This window comes from Zea mays, chromosome 1 (assembly GCF_902167145.1).
Source record: "Zea mays cultivar B73 chromosome 1, Zm-B73-REFERENCE-NAM-5.0, whole genome shotgun sequence".
Lineage (NCBI taxonomy): Eukaryota > Viridiplantae > Streptophyta > Magnoliopsida > Poales > Poaceae > Zea > Zea mays.
This window is the reverse complement of record NC_050096.1, coordinates 111,026,803-111,049,296: the sequence shown is the minus strand read 5'-3', so window position 1 is coordinate 111,049,296 and position 22,494 is coordinate 111,026,803. Positions and strand designations below refer to the sequence as shown.

The window sequence follows — 22,494 nt, the reverse complement described above, 5'->3', positions numbered from 1 at the left end:
CGAAGCAGCCCAAGTCGATGTCGACACAGGTGATGGTGTACTCGTCGCCTGCAATGGAGATGGGCACGTGGCGCAGCTGGTCGCCCCCGAGCGGGGTGAGGCCCATTGGCCACGGTGACCCGCAGCTGGTCGCCCCCCAGCGTGATCCCCATTGGCCACGGTGACCCGCAGCTGGTCGCCCCTGAGCGGGGTGAGGCCGAGTCGGGTCATCGCGGCGCCCTGCAGAAAATTATGGGTGGAGCCGGTGTCGAGTAGAGCCAGGAAGCGCGCGCCCTTGAGCACCACGGGCATGATCATCGTGTTCTCCGTACGGATGCCCGCGAGTGCATGGAGAGAGACCACGCATGCAGTGGCCGCAGTGACGTCCTGTGGCGGCAGGTCGTCGTCTGGCGTGGCGTTCGGTGCAGCGTCCACCGCGCCGTCCTCCTCCATGTCGAAGTCGCTCGACTCCAAGTAGAAGAGCTGTTTGCATTGGTGGTCTCTGACGTAGGGCTCGTCGCAGTTGAAGCACATGCCATGGCGACGGCGTTCCTGCTGCTCCGCCGGCGTGAGGCGGCGAAATTGTCGGATCGGCGGCAAGGCAACTGCGACCGACTGTGGAGCGCCGCTCGACACGGTCGAGGCCTGGGTGACCTGCTGCTGCCGCGCCACGCGCTGGGGGCCCGTCGAAAACTACGTCATGAGGCTGTTGGCGCGTAGCTCAAAGGCGCGGGCCAAGTAGACCGCCGTATGAAGATCGTGGGGTGCGTGCAACGCCACATCGACGCGGATGTGGTCCGGTAAGCCCACCACGAATAGCTCCGCCTTCTGAACTGCGTCGAGGTTGCGCGCGTGGCAGAGGACGGCGTTGAACCGCTCCGTGAACTCCTGTACCGTCGTGCGGAACTGTAGCCGACCGAGCTCCGCGAGGCGCGAATCTCGGACGGGAGGCCCAAACTGTAGGTGGCATAGCTCTTTGAAGCGCACCCATGTTGGCAAACCGGTGTACTACTCCAGGGTGTAGTACCATGTCTGAGTCGCGCCCCAAAGATGATAGGACGCAAGCCACGTGCGATCTGTGGCTGGCGTCCTCTGGCCACGGAAGAACTGCTCACAGTGATTGAGCCAGTTCAAGGGGTCCTCGGTGTCGTCATACATGGTGAACTCCATCTTGTAGAATTTTGGCGGGATTGGATCTGTGACAGCCCTGTCGTGCGCCCGGGGTTGCCTGGATGAGGCGCCATGGTGGGGGGAGAAAAGAGGGTCCCATCCACCCCCCCCCCCCCCCCGGTACAGGATGCCTGGTGGCGGCTGCGGCGCGGCGATGGTGATCGGCGGCGGCGTCGAAAAGACCGATGACGGTTCAGGTCTCCACGTCCATGCTGGGATCTCCGACGACGAGCGCGGGAACTGCAGCTGATGGAGCGGTATAGATGGCGTCGTTAGGGCCGGCTGCGGTGAAGCCGCCAGTGTCGCGCTGGCCACAGATGGCGATGGCAGTGTGGGCTGCGGCTGGGTGCCCGCCAGGTGGAGCTTGATCTCAGACTGATCAGCTTGCAGCGCTGCCAAGTTCGTGGAGAAGTGAAGGATGGTCGCTGTGAGCTGTTCGTTCGTCATCGTGGGCAGATTGTATGATGACCCGGTGGTGGGAAGGCCCAGCGTGGAGGTCAGGGCGAGCGTGGCGACGCTGGAGGGTGGCGCGGTGTGCGGCGTGGTGGCTGGAGGCGCGGTGGCCATGGAGGCCGGAGGATCGAAGGTCTCTGGTACCAAATTGGTAGGATTGCGGATCCTACCAGGGATCTCCTTTAGCCTATAAGGATGAATAGTTGCGCGAGGGAGATGGGGGCGGCGGCGCTAGGGCGTCGTGGCTGACCTAGGCTGCGCGGGCAAGAGAGATTGATTCCAACTCCTGGCTCCCTCAGGGAAGCCAGAATAATCTGATTCTGCTTAATTCCACAGATGACCTCTTACAAGTATTTATATCCCAACTGATGCTTATCTGATCTAAGGATAAGAGCTATGAGATCTCTTCTAATCCTTATCCAACTAACTAGAGATAATCTCTCCTTTTATTAGCTAATCCTTATCTAATCTATCCTAGCTGATCTCCTGGCCGCATGTGGCCTGTGGCCTGGCTGTGGGCCTTAGCCTCCTAGCCACTAATGTCCCTGCGCCTGGTGTAGGGGATGCCGGTCATAATACATCAATTATAACAGAACAACAAAAAAGTAAGATAGTTTTGAGATTATTCAGGACAATAATGAAAACTCACCTTGTGCAAAAGATCGTGGGCAATGTAGTCCCAAGGAAGAGACACAGACATCAAGCAACACTTCAGAGGGACAAGCTCATCATCCATTTGTCTGTTAGCAGATGAAGACTCATAAGCATGCTTCACTAGCTTTGATGCAGCAGAAGCTGCTCTGTGAACAAGGACTCGAAAGCTATCTCCTGGATCTTTCTTCGACTTCCCACTGCTCTGATCTAATAACAAAAGTAAGCACATCCAAAATGAGAATGTGTTGCATGTTGACAAGATACATTACAAGCAATTGAAAGCTACAAGTTTGCATGTGGATCTGAGTGAGCAAAGCTGCAGAAGGATAGTGGATCAATAAAATTTACTACACAGTTCATATTCAAATTGGTCATCATTTCAAAATGAAAACCACTAATTTGAACTGTACTTTACTGTGGCACATTATAACAATAGACAGCATTTGCAGAGGCAAGACTGAATACAGACAGATCACAGATGCATATGTAGCTTACATGTCCGGAAGCACATCATGTTTTCTTAGTTGAGTGTGTCCCCTTTCTTATAACAAACCAATACAATAACAGCAAAAGTTTAACAACAGGTACTTTAAAGGCATATGAAGTGAAATCTAGTCTACAGACAGAAAGGAAAAGGTATTCCCATGCTAAACATAACGGACCTGCAATGCCAGAGACAGCTACTTCCACCTCTCCACGTCCTTCTGGGCCCTTCATAAAAAGTCTGTCGAGCTTATTGTGGTCATGCCCAAGTGAGAGGAAACTCCCAAATTTTGATCTGCAAGCTATCACAAAAGAGAAATACACGGTTACACTACAGTGTAAACAAATCATCAATTTGACAATTTCAAGTCGGTAAAAAATAGCATTATATGAGCTAAGAGTTCATCCACTAACAAAAAGTATAACATATTTTATTGCCACTGGTACGTAAGCACCAACAGAAAGTAGCTAGATGTGAATTGTGAACTCAAGTACTAAATATCACCATGAAAGTAACATTGTTTGTGCTATAGATAAAGTAGATAAATGAAGAACTCACCATCATAAGCCCCACGAACATTTTGGTAGCCCACATAAGCTGAGAAGAGAGTTCTCTGCAATGACAATCAAAGATCTTGCTGATTTGTACAGTACAAATGGCACCCTGATGTTAGTAGGGTGGTAATGGATCACGATCCAAATGTTTCTTCACAATAAGTTAGGACCCTTAATTAATTTTAGTTCAACAATGAAAAGGAATAGAGTCTGATCCTAATTGGATCCATAAATTTTATAGTGTAAAATCTAGAGCCCATTACCACCCCTAGATGTTAGGCAGAAATTTTTTTTCTCGAAAAACGCAGGAGAACTGCGCCTCATTATATTAAGTAAGAAGAAATAGGGTCGGAAAAGGACCCGAATACAGGACCTCCTTATGGAGGCCAGAAACAAGCATAAAGGAAACAATCCATACACAGCTAAAAGATACAACTTATCTCAGGCATTGGTACTGGGAGCAGTTAAAAAGGAAAGCCCCTTAGCTCCTGCAACCATCCATTTCTCCCTTTCCTCAGCGGTGGCCTCTAATAGTGTAGTGATATTGGGGGGGGGACCCGTCAAACACCACTCTGTTTCTGAACTTCCAGATCATCCAGGCTCCCAGAATCAAAAGTGAATTTACCCCCTTCTTGGTCATGCCTGACACAATATTAGCAATACGTTTCCACCACTGCAGAAAGTTTGTGTCATCTTGGGTAGGGGCAAGAATGTGGAGCCCGAATTTCCGAAGAGTGATGTACCAATATACTCTGGAAAAGCTACAAGAAACCAAAAGATGGTTGATGGTTTCAGGCACTTGGTCACAAAGAGGGCATCTAGGAGGATGATTTAGTCCTCTTTTTTCAAGTCTGTCTGCAGTCCAGCACCTATTATGGGCCACCAGCCAAAGCAAGAACCTACACTTAGGAGGTGCCCAAGATTTCCAGACCATTTTGTAATGCTCAAAACCAACAGAGCCAGAGAAGAAACCCTTATAAGCCGAGCATGCAGAATACTGCCCATTAGAAGCGATTGAAAAGATATGCTTATCCTCAGAATTAGGTTGCAAAACAACATCAGCTATTGCATTCCAGAGATGTAGGTAATCTACCAGAACTCCCCAAGTCAAGGCACCTTTAATATCAGAGACCCATCTTCTATTAGTTAGAGCCTCACGAACAGTTCTTTTAGAAACAATTCTTTTTGGAACAGTCAAGAGGAGCCTTGGAGCAATATCAGAAACACTTCTGGCATTAATCCACTTGTCACTCCAAAAGAAGGTGTTAGCACCATCGCCAATTTCTGTGACAAGCACAGAAGAGAAGAGGGCTTTAGCATTGCTGGGGACATGAACAGGAAGATTATTCCAGGGACGGGTAGGGTCGGTCCTTTGCAGCCATAGCCATCTCATCCGAAGTGCCCAACAGAGTTCAGGGAGGCTGGAAATTCCCAAACCTCCAAAATTCAAGGGTCTACACACTTTGCCCCAAGCCACCATACAATGCCCTCCTTTAACCTCTCTTCTGCCTCTCCATAAGAAACCTTTCCTTATCTTATCAATTTCCTTAATGACCCACATAGGGAAATCAATAGCCATAGCAGTATAAACACACATCCCAGTGAGAACATGTTGCACTAGAATTCTTCTCCCTGCCCTATTTAATAAGTCAGCCTTCCAATTAGGTAATCTGTCAGCAATCTTATCCACCAGGGGCCAGAGTTGTTGGTTGGATAATCTATGAAGGGATAGAGGAAGGCCCAGATATTTGCAGGGGAAGGAGGCAATATCACAAGGTAACATATGCTGGACGTCCAAGATAGTCTCCTCAGAGCACCTTATAGGGTAAATATTGGATTTATGAGTATTGTTATGAAGTCCAGAGGCATCTCCAAAGAGATCAAGAATATCCAGAGTAATGGAGATATCCGACTGAATGGGGTGCAGGAACAAGACTACATCATCTGCATAAATTGAAATTCTGTGAAGATTTTTCCCCAAGTAAAGCTGTTGAAGTAAACCAGCCTCCTCAGCCCTGGAGAAAAGGACCCCCAGAACATCCATGACAAGAATGAAAAGCATTGGGGATAGGGGATCTCCCTGTCTTAGTCCCCTTCTATGCTGAATTCTTTTCCCGGGGCAGCCATTTAGAATAACCTGAGTAGAGGAGGAACCAAGCAGCCCACAAATGATGTCTCTCCAAAGATCTCCGAAACCCATATGCTTCATAACTTCAATCAAGAAAGCCCAGGAAATAGAATCAAAGGCTTTAGAGATATCCAGCTTAAAAAGGAGTCGTGCCTTGCTTTGGGAATGAAAAAGTCTTGCAGTTTGTTGCACAAGCATAAAATTATCTTGTATGAATCTGCCTTTGATGAAAGCACTTTGAATAGGAGACACCATATTATTTAACTTTTTTCCCAATCTGTTGGCAAGAATTTTGGTGACTAATTTGGCAAAGCTGTGAACCAAACTGATTGGTCTGAAATCCTTGACCTGATCAGCCCCCTCCACTTTAGGAACCATAGTGATATAAGCACTATTAAGTTTGTACAAATTCAAGAAGTTTCTGTTCCATAAAGCTGCCACAGCATTCATCACCTCTTTTTTAATGATATTCCAACAAACTTTATAGAATCTTCCAGTGAAACCATCGGGACCTGGAGCCTTGTCAGAAGGTATGGTCTTGATAGTTTCCCATATTTCCAGTTCAGAAACAGGCAGCTCAAGATCAGCAAGGTCATACATCGGTAATCCAAGAGCTTCAAGGTCGATGGATCTAGCTCTTTCAGCCGTATGGCCAATAAGTTTTGAATAAAATAGGTCAATTACTTCAGCTTTCTCATGGTGGCTGGTCAGGATGTTATCCCCATCCTTAAGTTTAGTCACCAGATTTTTCCTCTTTCTGTGCCTTGCATGCATATGGAAGTATTTGGTATTAGCATCTCCTTCCTTCAGCCAGCTTATTCTTGATCTCAGCCTGGCCATAGTTCTTTTAAAGGAGGCCAGCAGCAAGGATTGCATCTTGAGCTTGTTTTTGAGCCAGTTCTCAGCAGGTGAAAGCAGTCTGTGATCTTGGGCAATTTCAAATTTATGAAGGAGCTCCTTTGCAAGCGCCAACTGTGAGGCAACATGACCCACTTTCTTAGTACTCCAGCTTTGCAGCCTTTTAGAAGTCTCTTTAAGCTTTCTATCCAGGGTCACAAGGGGGCAATGCAAACTACCCACGGAGTCCCATGCAGACTGAACAGTATCAAGAAACCCATCAATTTTTGGCCAGAATGCTTCAAAGTGGAATCTTTTTTTCCCAAAGGAATTATCATGGAGTCCCAAGAGTAAGGGGCAGTGGTCAGAAGCCTGAGAAGCAGAACTTTGAAGCAGCACATTTGGAAAAATAGCCTCCCAATCAGAAGAGCAAAAAACTCTGTCCAACTTTACCAACACAGGATTAGCATGCTGATTTGACCAAGTAAATTTCCTGCCATGCAATTGGATTTCCTTTAATGCCAGATCATTAATAGCTGCCCTGAATCTAGACATCATTGTCCTATTCAGATTTGAGTTATTTTTATCCGAAGCCTTATAAATAAGGTTGAAGTCTCCAGCAATGACCCAAGGTCCAGCACAAGCAGCTCTGATTTCCTTAATCTCCTGGAGGAAAAGTATTTTATCTGCATCTGACTGAGGCCCATAAACGCAAGTTAACCACCATGGTGTGCCATCATTTTTACAGAATTGAACCGAAACGCAGTGATTATCTATTCTTGTTAACCCTGTGTGACCAACATGCCTCTTCCAAGCAACCAGGATTCCTCCACTAGCACCCAACGAAGGCATGAAGACAGTCTGAAAACTCAATTCCCAGGGTAGAGAGAATATTTGTACGAGTAATCTGCTGCATTTTTGTTTCTTGACAGCAAACTACATCTACATGAAAGGAATCAACAAGATCTCTTACAACATCCTGTTTAAGAGAGGAATTCAGACCTCTTACATTCCAAAATAAAATTTTAGCAGGATCCATCAACAACCTTCAGCAACCAACTACAGACAGAGAAGACCTGAGCACTAACTCTCCAAGTCGGCAGGGAGGGTCCAGCCGAACAAGGCAGAGAGGGCCTCCACCTGAACCTGATTCAAGCAGCGATTAAATAATGCAGCATATTCTTGTAAGGCTTCGTTGTTGATTTCTTCGTTTTCTGATATGCATTTAAGGGCCACCATAGCTTTCCTGACCGGCCTGGATTTCTCTTTGTGCAAGTTGGATTTCTCTCTGTGCAAGTCGAACTCGACACCAATACCAGCAAGCCGCCTGCTGCGTCTGGGGGCCTGCACTCCAGAAATGGGTGTAGCCACCAGGGGGGTTATTGGAGTTGGTAGTAGGGCATCCGACTTCTTGCAGATTTTGCTGAAAAACTTGGCAATGGATAGACTGTCCTGTTCCGGAACAGGTTGGACATGTTCCTCAGTTGGAAGCAGCGGAGTAGTCTTTTTCCTTCTTGAATAGACTTTCAGATTCGATATGGCCAGCGACCCAGAAGAAATGCAGGGTTGAACACGGGCCAGAGAAAGGGGCGATCCAATCCTAGCTGATTTCTGCGTCTCATTCCTCACGGACTGAGGCGAAACCGGCCTGGCTGGGGTCAGCGACCCGAGGGGCCCAAGCCTAGACAACACCGGGAGGGGCGAACTCAGCCCTGTCATTTCCAGCGACCCAGTCACTTTGGACTGAGGCGAAAACGGCTGGGTGGAGTTCAGCGGCCCAATAGTGCATGTCCAGCTGTCAGTAGGGGCCTCATCATGGAGACTGTTTGGCTTCTCTGCAGACAACTCATTAAGGAGTATCATCCCATTATCCGAGGCCATCTGCTGTAACTCCGGTGCGTCAAAGAGTGGCTGTTCATGTCCCCTAGATGTATGTGAAGTCCTTCCATGTCCAGACGGCGGGGGAGGCCCAAGGCGAAGGTGAACAGACCGTCGCTGGGGCAAGGGACTGCCCAAACGCCGAGGCTCATCATTCCTCTGGTCATCCATGTCGTCCGAACCATCAGTCTGATCGCCATCCTCCGGTGGAGTCAGCAGCGAGGGACCTCTAATACCATCATGGCAGATTGCAAGTACCCTCACGCTTATGTTATAGGCTAAGCATCTTCGTTCAGAGTTTTGTGGGCCTGGCTCCAGAATATGCAGAATCATGTCACGGTGCAATTGTTTCGGTTGGAAGCACCAAGCCCTTGCTACAAAGGATGGAAGAGTTTTCTGCAACAGAGTGTCTGGATGAACTTCCTCAATGAAACAAGAATCCCCCAATATGAATTCAGCTGTTGAGCGGCACCAAGCATGCACCGGGATTCCGGTAATCTCAACATCCACCAAGCTCGACATGATTGAGGAAGAGGCATGAGAAAATCTGGACCATCTTTTAAAAACCAAGCTGAACCGAGGTCCTCGGAGCACTTTACCATCATTAAGAACCCTCACTGCAGTCTCTTCATTAGGAAAGAATAGAAGAAAATCCTCAGGCTTTGCAGAATGGATTGTCATGTCTTCCAACTTAATGCTGAAACAATGTGCCACTTCTTCTAATACCTCTGAACCAAGGACCTCCGGCCTTGTACCAGTAACGGTAACAAGCAAGGCCCTTCTCAAGTTTAATTCTTCCCTTGCCATACCATCCGAGAAGGCCAAAACCCGAGATGTTAAATGCGGTGGTGAAACTTCAGGAATGACTTCAGACGCTGACAGAGAATGTGAAACAGCCTTGTCACTGCCTAGAGCACCTCTGCCACCTTTGGAACGTCTTCTTTTTTTCTTCTTGTTGCAGAGAGAGCGCTGGGAATGACCACTAGGTTCCTGCAGACCTTTCTCCATCGGGGCTTCACCGGCAGGGGTAATCCTCACCCACACTGATTTCTTCTTCAGAGAGCGACCCTCAGTCACAGAGAGCGGCGCCGGTGGAGCTGACAGCTGTTGCCACACTGAATTCTTCTTCAGAGAGCGACTCTCAGTCGCAGTGAGCGACGCCGGTGGAGCTGACAGCCGATGCCACACTGAAGGTCTCCCACACGGATGCCCAAGACGTTGCCGCACTGTATTTCTGCTGACCTGATGATCCGCACAGAGGGATGGACACCAGGCAGCTTGATGACCAAGCTGGAAACAGCGGAAACAGCGAGTTGGCTGTTGGCAAGCAGCAACACGGTGGCTGGGCGCAAGGCAGTTGAAGCACTTTCCACGAAGTTCCACTTGGGGCCGACGACGGGGCAGGGGTACCCCGCGAGACCTCTTCTTGCTCACGACTACTTGCCAGCCGTCATCGTCCACAGGTCGCCCTCCAGAACCACTCATCACCCTCAGAGGGCGGCTGGATATAGATATCGCTGGGAAGGGAGACAACCCGCGCCGCGATGAGGGAGAAGGGTAGGAGGAATGACCAGCGAGGTTAGAGAGGACCGCTTGTTTATAGGATCGATGGGGTCGGGGGGATTCGCCAGGTGAAGCGTCGTCACTCCAGCGCTGGGCTTTGGAGCGGCCACCGAGGGAGCCTAAGCGTCGGAAAGTGGAGGGGGCGGTCGCTGAAGGGGCGGAAGCCGATGGGGTGGCCGCCGGGTTGGTTGCCGGCAGGCGGCTAGCCGGCGGGAGGATGGTGGAGGGTGGGGCGGTGAGGGGAGGCGAACGGACGGGGCAAGGGGTTGGGGAGGCCATCCGGCGATCGAGGGAACCCAGGCGTCGGGAAGTGGAGGGGGCGGTCGCTGTAGGGGCTGAAGCCGATGGGGAGGCCGCCGGGCTGGTTGCCGGCGGGAGGCTGGCCGGCAGGAGGCTGGTGGAGGGTGGGGCGGTGAGGGGAGGCGGACGGACGGGGCTGGGGGTTTGGGAGGCCATACATGTGAGTTGTATCTAGGCAGAAATTTTGAGTAACTTAATCTATACACAGTGCCAATAGGACAGTAGTGAAGCATGACCTATTACTTGATTATTTCCTATGATTCTTGGTAGGTATGGATGTTTCAGATGAGCTCATAAACTTTCTTCCATAAATTTGTAAAGGCAATCACAGATGGCTTCTGTGTGAATTATGAAACGAGCTTTTTTTCTCGAACACACAGGAGACGTGTATCTTTTTATATTAAGGGCTAGTTTGGCAACTCCATTTCCCCAAGGGATTCTCATTTTTCCAAGACAAAATAAACTAATAGTTGGAGAATGAAACCTTAACCCTAATTGGGTTGTGTGTGTGTGTGTGTCTATATATATATATATATATATATATATATATATATATATATATATATATATATATATATATATATATATATATATACTGAGTGATTGGGCCAAGCCTATTACACTGAGGGTATGCAAGTAATTACATAGGGACTAGCCCTGAAACCCTAACAGTACTCTAACACCCCACCCCCTCTTAGTCTCAACTCTATCCTGTACAGATGTTGATACTGGATTGAAAGTCAGCGAAGACGCTCGACGACAGTCCCTTGGTGAATATGTTGGTGAACTGCAGCGTGGTGGGACGCTAAGAACCCGAACGTCACCGACGACGACCCGCTCGCGGACAAAGTGCAGGTCGATCTCCACGTGCTTCATGCGTTGATGTTGCACGTGATTGGTGGAGAGGTAGATCGCGCTGATGTTGTCGCAATAGAAGAGGCTGGTGCGATGGAGGGGGGTTGTGGAGCTCGTCGAGAAGCTGGAGCAGCCGGGAGGCCTCTGTCAGGCCGTTGGCCACAGCGCGGTACTCGGCCTCCACGCTGGAGCGAGAGACGACGGGCTGTCGCTTGGTGGCCTAGGAGACGAGGCTGGCGCCCAAGAACACGGCATAACCGGAAGTGGATCGGCGCGTGTCGGGACAACCAGCCCAGTCAGCGCCGGTGTAGGCCACGAGCTCCAACGTCGGGAAGGGTGGGAGTAGAAGGTCGTAGTCGAGGGAGCCGCTGAGGTAGCACAGGATCCGCTTGAGAGCGGTGAGATGGGGCTCCCGCAGGGTGTGCATATGCAGGCACACCTGCTATACGGCGTAAGCGATGTTGGGCCTGAAAAAGGTCAGGTACTAGAGGGCGTCGGTGAGGCTCCGGTAGGAGGATGTCGCGTCGGTGACCGAGAGCCTGTCATCCGCAGAGAGCTTCGCCTGAGTGTCAACAGGCATGGAGCAAGGCTTGCAGTCGAACATGCCAGCCCGCTCCAGGATGTCGATGGCGTACTTGCGCTGGTGGAGAAAGAGACCCTGAGGCCGGTTCTCGATGGTGATGCCGAGGAAGTGGTTTAGGGGCCCCAGGTCCTGCGGTGGAGGCCCGGCGGCGTCAGGACCGCAGGAGGGTGGGGGCCGCCCCCGGGAGCGAAGGAATATGCTCCCAGGGGCAACAACACGAGGGGTGGTGAGCAGCGGCCAGCGGGTGTGTGGGTGTTGGAGGAGAGAGAAACCAGGCTCTGGTACCAAGTTGGAGAATGAAACCCTAACTGGGGTTGCCAAACTAGCCCTAAGAAGGGAAAAAGAAGTACGAGAAAACCCAAAACAACACCTCAACCCCCCCCCCACACACACACACACTGAACACTAATTGACCTAATCCTTTCATTGAGAAACCAACCAAATATGTAGAAAATAGATACATTGGTTGGGAAAAGATGGGTTCCTATTCATGTTCACCAAACAAGTTAAATAAAAAAGAATAGCTGATGTCAACAACATCTAGACATGATAAACAGAAACCTTCATAGCTTTGAATTACAAGAGAGGAACCTTTGGTGGTTTTTCTTGGGCACTACCACAGCTCATTCCAGGCTGTGTATTTGAAACAGGATTCTTGCACTCACTTTCTTCGGGAAATGCTGCCCCATCATGTGCGTTAAGAATCACACAATAGCAGTGTTCAGGATCTGACAAAACCTGCTTGAATTTGAAGAAAAAAACAGTGCTCAACAGGGTCAACTTCAGGAACTATGAACATGATGAAAAACAATAAAGAAATCATGCACCATCAGAGAATGGGCATTTACAATTACAACATTCATATTACCTGGACAGAATGTTGTACAACTACAACTTTGATATAATTGCACAGAACCTTACCACAGCATCAAAAGTATCATCGAAGTCGTCTACAGAGAAAAAGATGTTGGGATATGCCGGTAGTGTTTCTACAGCCTGACAAATGCATGAGCTCCTATTAGAACTTAAAAGACTGCTTCTTTCGAAGTATGGTGCAAAATAGAACCCTACCTTTCTTCTGTCAAGATGAAAATTTACACGGCTAGGAGACGCGTATACATTTTTTGTAACCTATTTCAATGAGAATGAAACAAGGTTTATTAATACAAGCGTAAAAGGCTCTCAACACCTCTAATGGTCAATACTTAATGTCATGCATTTACATTCAAAACAAATACTAAGTGCCAGCCATATAAGTGGGGCATCTTCCCTACATGGCTACATGATACTTCTGATTCTTTCCTTTCCATGCAGAATATACAGGAAATACGCAGTCAAAGAGCAATGAGAAATGGAGAGGCTAATGGAAATCAAATTATGTGGGAGTACTCTGCAACAACCATCTACTGTAGATCTTGCTATCATACAGGAGCATTTGTCAAGTACAGAAATTAGTGTGTGTTTTCTTAATTCTATGTAGATAGGATTAATGATTGATATTAATTTAACTGGTATGCCTAGTTGACATATACTATAACCTGGCAAAGCAAATCAAACTATTTGCAGGCATCTCTTAAAGAATTAAATTTGGTATACTTTAGTCTGCAAAGTTGAATTCAAATAATATTTTTCAAAATTATTAGTGAAAATAAATAGTTTCAAAGAAAGCAACAGAAGCAAACAAATTAAGTTTGTCTGTGCTCATCTAGAAAAGAATCACTGATGACTGAAGGAAAATGCTTATTGTTACTATACCTTATAAACTGGAGGCAACTGTTTGTTTTTCACTGCACGGTTGCGAAGATCTTCAATTCTGTGCAAGTAGCTCGTAAGATCCAACAAGTGACTATACAGTATCCACAAACAATAAAATAAAAAAAGATTGCAACTGATGCTAATTTTCTGCAAGAATCTAGGATCTTCAAAGTACTTTAGCATGCCAGGACAAACACATGAAAAAATATTTTGGATCGTCCTAGTTGTTCAGTACGATGATGATTTATGCCAGGTCCACTCCTCAACCTGTTACCTAGAACAGAGCAAATCTTTTACCCTAACCTACATACAGTGTTCGGCTAGGCGCCGACTAGGCGGCGATTAGGCGCGCCTAGGCGCTAATCGATAGGCTGCCGCGTAGCCTAGGGCTCTGTGCGGCGTCTAGGCGGCCGCAGCGACTAGGCGGCGCTCAGCCGCGCCTAGGCGGCGAGTTGGCGGCGCGCAGGCGCCTAAGCGGGTGCGCAGGCGGGCGGCGAGCGCGCGGCAATTTTTAGTGCGCGCGCGCGCTGCTGCCGCTCGGTCTCCCTCCCACACGGTCACGGAACTTGCCTCTCTGCTCATTCCCTCCGGCGCTCATCCCCTCCGGCTGCTCCCCCGCCGGCTGCTCCCCTCCCTGCTCCCCCGCCGGTGAGTTCTCCCCCGTCGGCTGCTCCCCTCCCTGCTCATCCCCCTCCACCAGTCGCTCCCCTGCTTTCCTCCCCTGCTAACTTTGCTAACTTGGCCTCCCCTGCTTTCCTACTTGTACAAGAGAAAGGATAACCCGCGGTGTACAAGTGAAAGGAATCAAAGGATTAAGGATGTCATCAGAAACTGCAGCTGCACCTTCTGAAACTGAAGCAGCTAGAGCGAATCTCCTAAAAAGAAATTCAGATGATGTTGGATGGGAATATGGTGTTCTTGTTGATGCTAACAACAAAGACAAGGTGAAGTGTAAGTTCTGTGACAAGGAGATGAGGGGAGGGATTTATAGGTTGAAGGAGCATCTTGCCCATGTTGGAAAGAATGTGAAGAAATGCACGTCTGCAACACCGCAGGCTCTAGAGGCTAAAGAGAAGTGCAAGAAAGCAATAGAGGCTGCAAAAAGGAAGAGGGAGAAGAAGACTGTTCGTGAGTTAGAACTTAGAGAGGAAGTGAATGTATCTAGGGTTGGAGAGGAGTCAGAAGAAGTCACTTGTGTTGGAAGCTCACAGCCTCACAAATTAGGGCCAATTGACAAATGGACACGTGCTATTGATCCTACCAAGGCTGATTCATTCAAACAACAGCAGCTGAACAAGGAACTATGGAAAGAAAGAGAGCATGGGGTGCACAAGTTTATTGCAAGATGGGCCTATAATCATGGTAAATTGCTAGTATACGATGTTGTTTTCACATTTTAAAATTCATGAACTGAACACATTTTAAAATTAGACTTCATTTTTTAATCATTGGCAGGAATACCTTTCAATGCATGTGACAATGATGAGTTCAAGCAAATGTGTGAAGCAATTGGACAATTTGGACCAGGACTTACACCTCCAACTCAAGATGCCTTTCGAGGTAGTTTGCTTGAAGAAGAATATGAAAGAACCAAGTGTTTGCTGCAGGAACGTGAAGCCGAGAAGATGAAAAATGGGTGCTCTATTATGACCGATGCTTGGTCAGATAGGAAGAGGAGAAGCATAATGAATATATGCACTAATTGTGCTGATGGAACCTCCTTCATCAGCTCAAAAGAGATGTCAGATGTGTCACACACAAGCGAAGTCATTTTTGAATTAGTGGACAAAGCAATTGAAGACATTGGTGAAGAAAATGTGGTGCAAGTAGTCACTGACAATGCCTCTAACAACATGGGAGCAAAGAAGCTATTGCTTGAGAAGAGACCACAAATATTTTGGACCTCTTGTGCAGCTCACACAATCAACTTGATGCTCCAAGGAATTGGCAAATTGCCTCGGTTCAGGAAAGTGATTGACCAAGCAAAGTCATTTACCATATTTGTGTATGGCCACACAAGAACATTGGAGTGCTTGAGATACTTCACAGAGGAGAAAGAGCTAGTGAGGCCAGGAGTGACTAGGTTTGCTTCATACTTTCTCACTTTGAACAGTATGCAAAAGAAGAAGGACCAGTTAAGGAAGATGGTAGTTCATAGCAGGTGGGACTCATTAAAGGATGTGAAATCAAAGAAAGGAAAAGAGGCCACAGCTACTATATTGAGTCAAGCCTTTTGGAAGGATGTGAAGCAAATGTTGGCTGTTTTTGAGCCATTGGTCAAAGTCCTCCGTTTGGTTGATGGGGATGTGAAGCCATCCATGGGTTTCCTTTATGGAGAGCTACTAAAGGCAAAAAGAGAGATCAAAGAGGCCTTTGGCAATGTTGAGTCTCGATTCAAAGATGTTATGGCTGTAATTGAGAAGAAGATGAATGGAAGACTTGATTCTCCATTGCATTTGACAGCTTTTTTGCTGAATCCACACTATAGCTATGCTAACCCATCAATCTTTGATGAGCCCAAAATGAATGAAGCCTTCATATCTTGTGTCGAGCAATTTTATTATCATGATGAGGACCAACAAGAACAGGCTGCCAACTTTGAATTGAAAAAATTTCAGAATAGAGAAGGACCATTTAGCAAGAAGCTTGCAAGAACTTTTTTTTTTCGAAAGCGCAGGAGAGCTGCGCATCATTATATTAAGTAGAGGAAAAGAGGGTCCAAAATAGACCATAGTACAAAAGACCTCCCCAGAGGGGATAAGAAAACCAAAGAGAAAATAAGAGAAAAAACAAAAACAAGAGCAAGACAGATCCTAAAAGACAAAACCAGCCCATCAGCGAAAAAACCAGGCAGCTAGGTGCCTCTGATGGTTGCGGCAAGAAAGGAGAGACCCTTAGCTCCTGCCATTTCCCACAATTGTTGTTCCTCCCTTGCCTGACAAAGAGCTGCAGAAACACTAGGGGAGAGTCCATCAAAGACAATTCGATTCCGGTGATTCCAAATAATCCAGGCTCCCAAGGCAATAAGGGAGTTGACACCCTTCATAATCATATCTCCAGAGCCATTGTCAATCATCTCCCACCATCCCGTAAAAGACATCGTACTAGGTGTAGGAGCCAGATTTTGTAGTCTGAAAATGCACATCAGCCGGAACCAGAATTCTCTCGCAAAAACACAAGAAACCAAAATATGATCCAAAGTTTCAGACTCTTGGTCACAAAGTGGGCACTTCTCCGGATGATCAAGTCCTCTCTTTGCCAACCTATCTGCTGTCCAGCATTTATTGAGCACCGATAGCCAGAGGAAGAAGTGACATTTAGGGGGGGCCCAAGTTTTCCAAACTCTTTCATAGTGACCGAATTGCACAGACCCGATGAACAACCCATCATATGCAGCCTTAGCAGAATAAGTCCCATTTGCAGCAATATTAAAAGTATGTTTATCTTCTATGTCTGGCAGCAGCTCAAAATCTGCAATTAAATTCCAAAGATGAAGATAATCCAATAATACTCCCACCGAGAGTGATCCTTTGATATCAGCAATCCATCTTCTATCTGTCAATGCTTCCTGGACCGTCCTTCTGTTAGTGATTTTTTCGGAATGATATCAAATAATCTAGGAACCAAATCTGCAATTTTCTGTCCATAAATCCATTTATCAGTCCAGAACAAAGTATTAGCCCCATTACCAACCTTTGAAGTCAACACCATCGAGAAGAAAGCCCTTGCTTTATCTGGAACCTGGATAGGAAGGCTGCACCAAGGTCGGTTAGGCTCAGTCTTTTGGAGCCAAAGCCATCTCATACGCAAGGCCCAGATAAGTTCTTTAAGACTAGAAATGCCAAGACCGCCAGCTGTAGGGGTCTACAGACTCTGCCCCAGGCCACCAGGCAGTGACCTCCCCTGGCCTCCTTGCGCCCTCTCCAAAGGAAACTTCTCCTAATTTTATCAATGGCCTTAATAGCCCAAGGGGGAATATTTACCGCCATAGCAAGATAAATAAGCATTCCGGTAAGCACATGCTGAACTTGCACTTTACGACCTGCTCTTGTCATCAAATCTGCTTTCCAGCCCTGCAATTGATCAGCAATTCTATCCACAATCGGCTGCACCTGATCCTTGGTGAGATTTTTCAGGGACAGAGGCAGCCCTAGGTATTTACACGGAAAGGTTGAGATGCCACAAGGGAGAAGATCCTGAACCATTTCCAACTCCACACCCCCACATTGAATGGGATAAACATTAGACTTTTGTTCGTTGTTGCGGAGACCTGAAGCTTCCCCAAATAGATGTAAGATATCTAGAGTTATAGTAATATCCGCTGCCGAAGGGTGTAAGAAAAGTGCCACATCATCTGCATACATAGATACCCGATGCAGAGATTTTCTGGGGGAAAGATCCAAGAGCAGACCTGCTTGTTCAGCTTTAGAAAACAGTAGACCAAGAACATCCATAAAGTTGGGCCATCCCGGACCTGGAGCAAAACTCAACAAACTTGATCTTCCCAAGGGGCTTGGTGAGCAGGTCTGCAAGCTAATCCTTGGTGTTGATGTAACGCGCCTTGATGCTCCCTTCTGCCAAGCAGTCTCGGATGAAGTGGTATCTCAGCCGGATGTGCTTGCTCCGTTCATGGAACACGGGGTTCTTGGCCAATGCCAGAGCGGACTGGCTGTCCACCCTGAGTTCCACCGCTCCAGTGTCTCTCCCGAGGAGATCACCGAGCAGTCGAGCCAGCCAGAGCGCCTGAGTCGAAGCAGTGGACGCCGCTATGTACTCGGCCTCGCAGCTGGACATGGCCACCACCTGCTGCTTGACCGACTGCCAGCTAATGAGGCACTTGCCGAGGAAGAAGAGGATCCCGCTTGTGCTCTTGCTAGTGTCGATGTCGCCGGCTTGGTCGCTGTCGCTGTACCCGACATGGTGTGCCTCCCCAGGGCACCTCGGGTAGTAGAGACCATGGTCGAGAGCATGGTTTTTAAAGCGGTAAGGCGGTCCAAGGCGTTGGAGCACCGCCTGGACGCCTAGGCGGCGCCTAGGCGACGCCTAGGCGAGGTAGGCGGGCAAGGCGCCTAGGCGTTAGACCACCGCCCGGACACCTAGGCGACGCCTAGGCGTCGCCTAGGCGACGCCTTAAGAACAGAGGTCGAGAGTCCCCGCAACATAGCGGATGATCCTCTTCACAGCCTGCTCATGCTCCGTCGTCGGTCGCTGCAAGAACCGACTAACGTAGCCGACGGAGTATGCCAAGTCTGGCCGTGTGTGGACGAGGTAGCGAAGGCTCCCCACAAGACGCCGGTACTGTGTAGCATCCACCTCCTCCGTCGTGCTGTCGCTCTCAGCTTTAGCCTCTCCTCCATCGGAGTGAGAGCTGGGTTGCAGTCGGTGAGCCCAGCCAGCTCAACAATGCGCTTGGCGTAGGCGGTCTGGCGAAGTGTGATCCCGGAGTCGCCCTGGTGCACCTCAATCCCCAGGTAGAAGGAGAGATGCCCCAGGTCACTCATTTGGAAGGTGGCCTTCATCTCTTCCTTGAACGCTGCCACCTCTGCATCCTTGGCGCCGGTGATCACCAAGTCGTCGACGTAGACACCCACCAGCAGGGCACTTCCTCCATTGCCCCGCCGATAGATGGCCGCCTCGTGCGGGCTTGGCGTGAAACTCATTCCTTTGAGCGTGGAATCCAGCTTGACATTCCACGCCCTTGGTGCCTGTCGCAGGCCATAGAGAGCCTTGCGCAGGCGCAACACCTTGCCTTCCTTGCCAGGGATCGCAAAACCTGGCGGCTGGTGTACGTAGACCTCCTCCTTTAAGTCGCCGTTAAGAAACGCCGACTTGACATCCATGTGATGAACATGCCAGCCCCCCAGGGCTGCCAGCGCGAGGAGGAGTCGCACGGATTCCATCCGTGCTACAGGGGCGAAGGCATCGTCGAAGTCGATCCCCTTCTGCTGCAAGAAACCGCGTGCCACCAAGCGAGCCTTATGCTTGACGATGGCGTCGGCTTCATCCCTCTTCAGTTTGAACACCCATTTAAGGGTGATCGCGCGATGACCATGAGGGAGATCAGCGAGCTCCCAGGTGCGGTTCGTCTCAACCGCGTCCATCTCCGACTGCATCGCGGCACGCCAAGCCGCATGTTTCTCGGCCTCCGCGAAAGACCGAGGCTCACCATCGTCGCATGCAAGATGCAACTCTCCTGCCAGAATGCGAGATGCAGGGCCTGGCACCGACGGGTCGATGAGAAGGCCCTCCATCCTTCGATACTGCAACGGCTCGCCGTCGTAGCACGCGTCGACGCGCTCCTCGTCGCGGGACAGAGGGGTCACGAGCTCCACTGGGTCGTGCTCGACACGAGCTGGTGTCGGAGAGGACGTTCCCGGAGAGGGTACCGTCGGTGCTGGAGTACGTGGTGACGAAGAGCTCGCTGTAGCCAGAGTCGTGGCTGGAGTGCGTGGTGGTGAAGAGCTCGTTGTAGCAGGAGCTGGAGAGTGTGGCGCTGGAGTCGGTGGAGACTTGGGGGCTGGGGTAGACCTGCTCGGAGAAGAGTTGCCTACTCCCCCAGCTCCCTCAAAGTGGACGTACTCGATGGTGAAGTCGTACGTCGGAGTCGTGCCGTCGTCCACTGCCTTGTCCCACGCCCATCCTCGCCCTTCGTCGAACACTACGTCGTGCGCCGTGCGCACACGCTGTGTTCTTGGGTCAAGGATGCGGTAGGCCTTCGAGCCCTCCGCGTAGCCAATGAACACCCCTAGGGTGCTCCTATCGTCGAGCTCGCTGATGTGGCCAAGCTCCTTGGTGAACGCGAGGCAGCCGAAGACCCGTAGGTGAGAGACCGCCGGCTTGCGCCCATGCCAAGCCTCGTACGGTGTCATCCCGTTGAGAGCCTTGGTGGGCGAGCGGTTGAGGATGTAAACCGCTGTCACCACCGCCTCTCCCCAGAAGACAGCTGGCATTCCTCTCTGCTTGAGGAGAGCCCGAGCCATCCCCACAACCGTCTGGTTGCGCCGCTCGACGACGCCGTTCTGTTGCGGGCTGTACGGCGCGGAGTAGTGGCGCTGAACGTCCTCATCCGCGCAGTACGACGCGAACTCAGCCGCCGTGAATTCGCCGCCGTTGTCGGTGCGCAGCACGCGCAGCTTGCGGCCGCACTCCGCCTCCGCAGCGACCTGCACACGCCTGATGGCGTTCGCAGCCTCTCCCTTGCTGCCAAGGATCATCACCCACATGTAGCGGGAGAGATCGTCGACGAGCAGCAAGAAGTAGCGTCGTCCTCCTGGTGTGGCTGGTGTCACCGGGCCACACAAGTCCCCATGCACGAGCTCGAGCCTCTCCTTGGCTCGGAAGCTCGACTGCTGGGGAAAGGGGAGTCGTCTCTGCTTTGTCAACACGCAGACATCGCAGAATTGCTCCACATGGTCAAGGCACGGCAGGCCTCGTACCATCTCCTTGGCACTAAGCCGCTTCAGGGCCTCGAAGTTAAGGTGCCCGAAGCGCTCGTGCCACTGCCATGCCCTGTCGTCTCGACGAGCAGCAAGGCAGCAAGGTTGTGCCACCTTCACATTGAGGATGTATAGCCGATTTGGACTCCTGTGTACCTTGGCAAGAAGGCGACGAGAGGGATCCCAGATCCTCATGACTCCGTGCTCGACCTCCACGCGCGAACCGTTCTCATCCAGCTGTCCCAAGCTGATGATAGAGTTCCTCAACGCGGGGATGTAGTAGACTCCGGTGAGCAGCCTGTGCTCACCAGACGCGGCGGTGAAGACGACTGAGCCGGCGCCCTTGATCTCTACGCCGGAGGCGTCCCCAAACTTGACGGAGCCTCGGACGCTAGAGTCAAGCTCGGTGAAGAACTCCCGTCGGCCGGTCATGTGATGAGTGGCGCCGGTGTCGAGGCACCATCCTTCGATCATGTCCTTGTTGGAGCCGTCGCCGAGGAAAGCGCGTGCTTTCGACTCATCAAGGTGGAGTGCCGCTGCGGCCGGTGCCGCTGGAGATGGCTCGATGCTTGCATGTGCCAGGAGCAAGGCCTCCTCCTCCGCCTCCGCCTGTGCGACGTCGGCCTGGCCACGTCGTGGCTGCCGACAATCCCTGGCCCAGTGGCCAAGCTTGCCGCAGTTGTGGCAGCCGTCGTCTCGTGCCGGCTTCTTGTTGCCGACGGCGCCGCCTTGGGCACCTCCACGTGCACCGCCCTCAGCATGTCCTCGCGCCCCGGCCTGGGCGCCTCCACGCGGCTTGCCGCGTTTGCGGCCTCGTGTCGAGGAGGACTCCCCCTTCTTCTTGTCACCCAGGCAGGCCTCCCACTGCTCCCGAGTGAGATGTAGCTTCCCGCCGATAGTGATAGGCCCAGAGAGAGCCTGTGGTTCGTCGTCGTCGACCACCTTGAGGCGACCAATCGCCTCTTCGATCGTCATCGTGGAGAGGTCTAGCAGAGATTCGATTGAGCGAGCAATCTGCCTGTACTTCTCGGGGATGCAACGGAAGAGCTTCTCAACAGCTCTCTCCTCATCGTAGGTGTCGTCGCCGAACTGCACCATCTTCTGTAACAGAGTGTTGAGGCGGAGAGCAAAGTCATCAACATCCTCACCTGGCTTGAAGGCCAGGTTCTCCCACTCCTTGCGAAGTGCCTGCAGTGTGGTCTTGCGGGCACGATCGCTGCCGATGCGGGTCGCAGCGATGGCGTCCCAGGCCTCCTTGGCAGTCCACTTCTGGGAAAGCGAAAACTGCATCTCGGGCGGGACTGCAGCAATGAGGGCATCCAGCGCCCGCCGATCCCCGTGGTAGTCGACGTCGTCGTAACGAACTGCTTCCCACATGTGGCGAACCTGGAGCCGTACCTTCATCACCGCGGCCCACTCGACGTAGTTGGTCTTGGTGAGGGTAGGCCACCCACCACCGGGACCGATGTCCCTGACAATGGCCTGGGCCATGCGGCGACCATGGTACCAATCTGGGGAGGGAGAACCGCGTCGCCCGTAGAGGCCGCGATCTCCGTCGACTCGGTCGCCGCCGCCGGGAGCACTGCCGGCGCGTCTACGCCCGTCTGGGCTGCCGCCGCGTGCGCCCCCGCCTGGAGCACCGTCAGCGCGTCGGCGCCTATCCGGGCTGCCACCACGCGCGCCCCCATGGGGATGCGTGGCTGCCCACTGTGCCGCCTGCTCTCGCGCTGCTTCCCTCGCCAGCCTGAGCTCTTCGTCGGTGTTGTCGTCGACAGAAGCAGAGCTGCCAGCTCTACTGCCGCGCAGAACCTCGAGCTCTGTTGCCGCCGCACGTGCAGTATCCGCCGCCTCCACTGCTTCTACTT

The 22,494-nt window shown here is 50.8% G+C and overlaps 1 protein-coding gene across 4 annotated transcripts in view; it reads right to left on the bottom strand.

Annotated features, from left to right (window-relative positions):
• LOC100273926 (CW7) overlaps positions 1-22,494 on the bottom strand; it is a 51,685-nt gene that overhangs the window by 4,093 nt on the left and 25,098 nt on the right. The window contains exons 5-11 of one of the 4 annotated variants that reach the window (XR_004856023.1): positions 13,194-13,251; positions 12,510-12,569; positions 12,360-12,434; positions 12,030-12,179; positions 3,299-3,353; positions 2,919-3,041; positions 2,252-2,458 (exon numbers count right to left, since the gene is read on the bottom strand). Coding sequence is in view for 2 of the 4 variants with exons in the window: in XM_008669828.3 (XP_008668050.1) it covers positions 2,252-2,463; positions 2,919-3,041; positions 3,299-3,353; positions 12,030-12,179; positions 12,360-12,434; positions 12,510-12,569; positions 13,194-13,251 (733 nt within the window). In the remaining 2 variants the exon portion in view is untranslated. Of the gene's footprint in view, positions 1-2,251; positions 2,464-2,918; positions 3,042-3,298; positions 3,354-12,029; positions 12,180-12,359; positions 12,435-12,509; positions 12,570-13,193; positions 13,252-22,494 lie in introns of all 4 variants that reach the window. The other 3 variants (XR_004856024.1, XM_008669828.3, NM_001148318.1) reach the window with 3 other exon arrangements.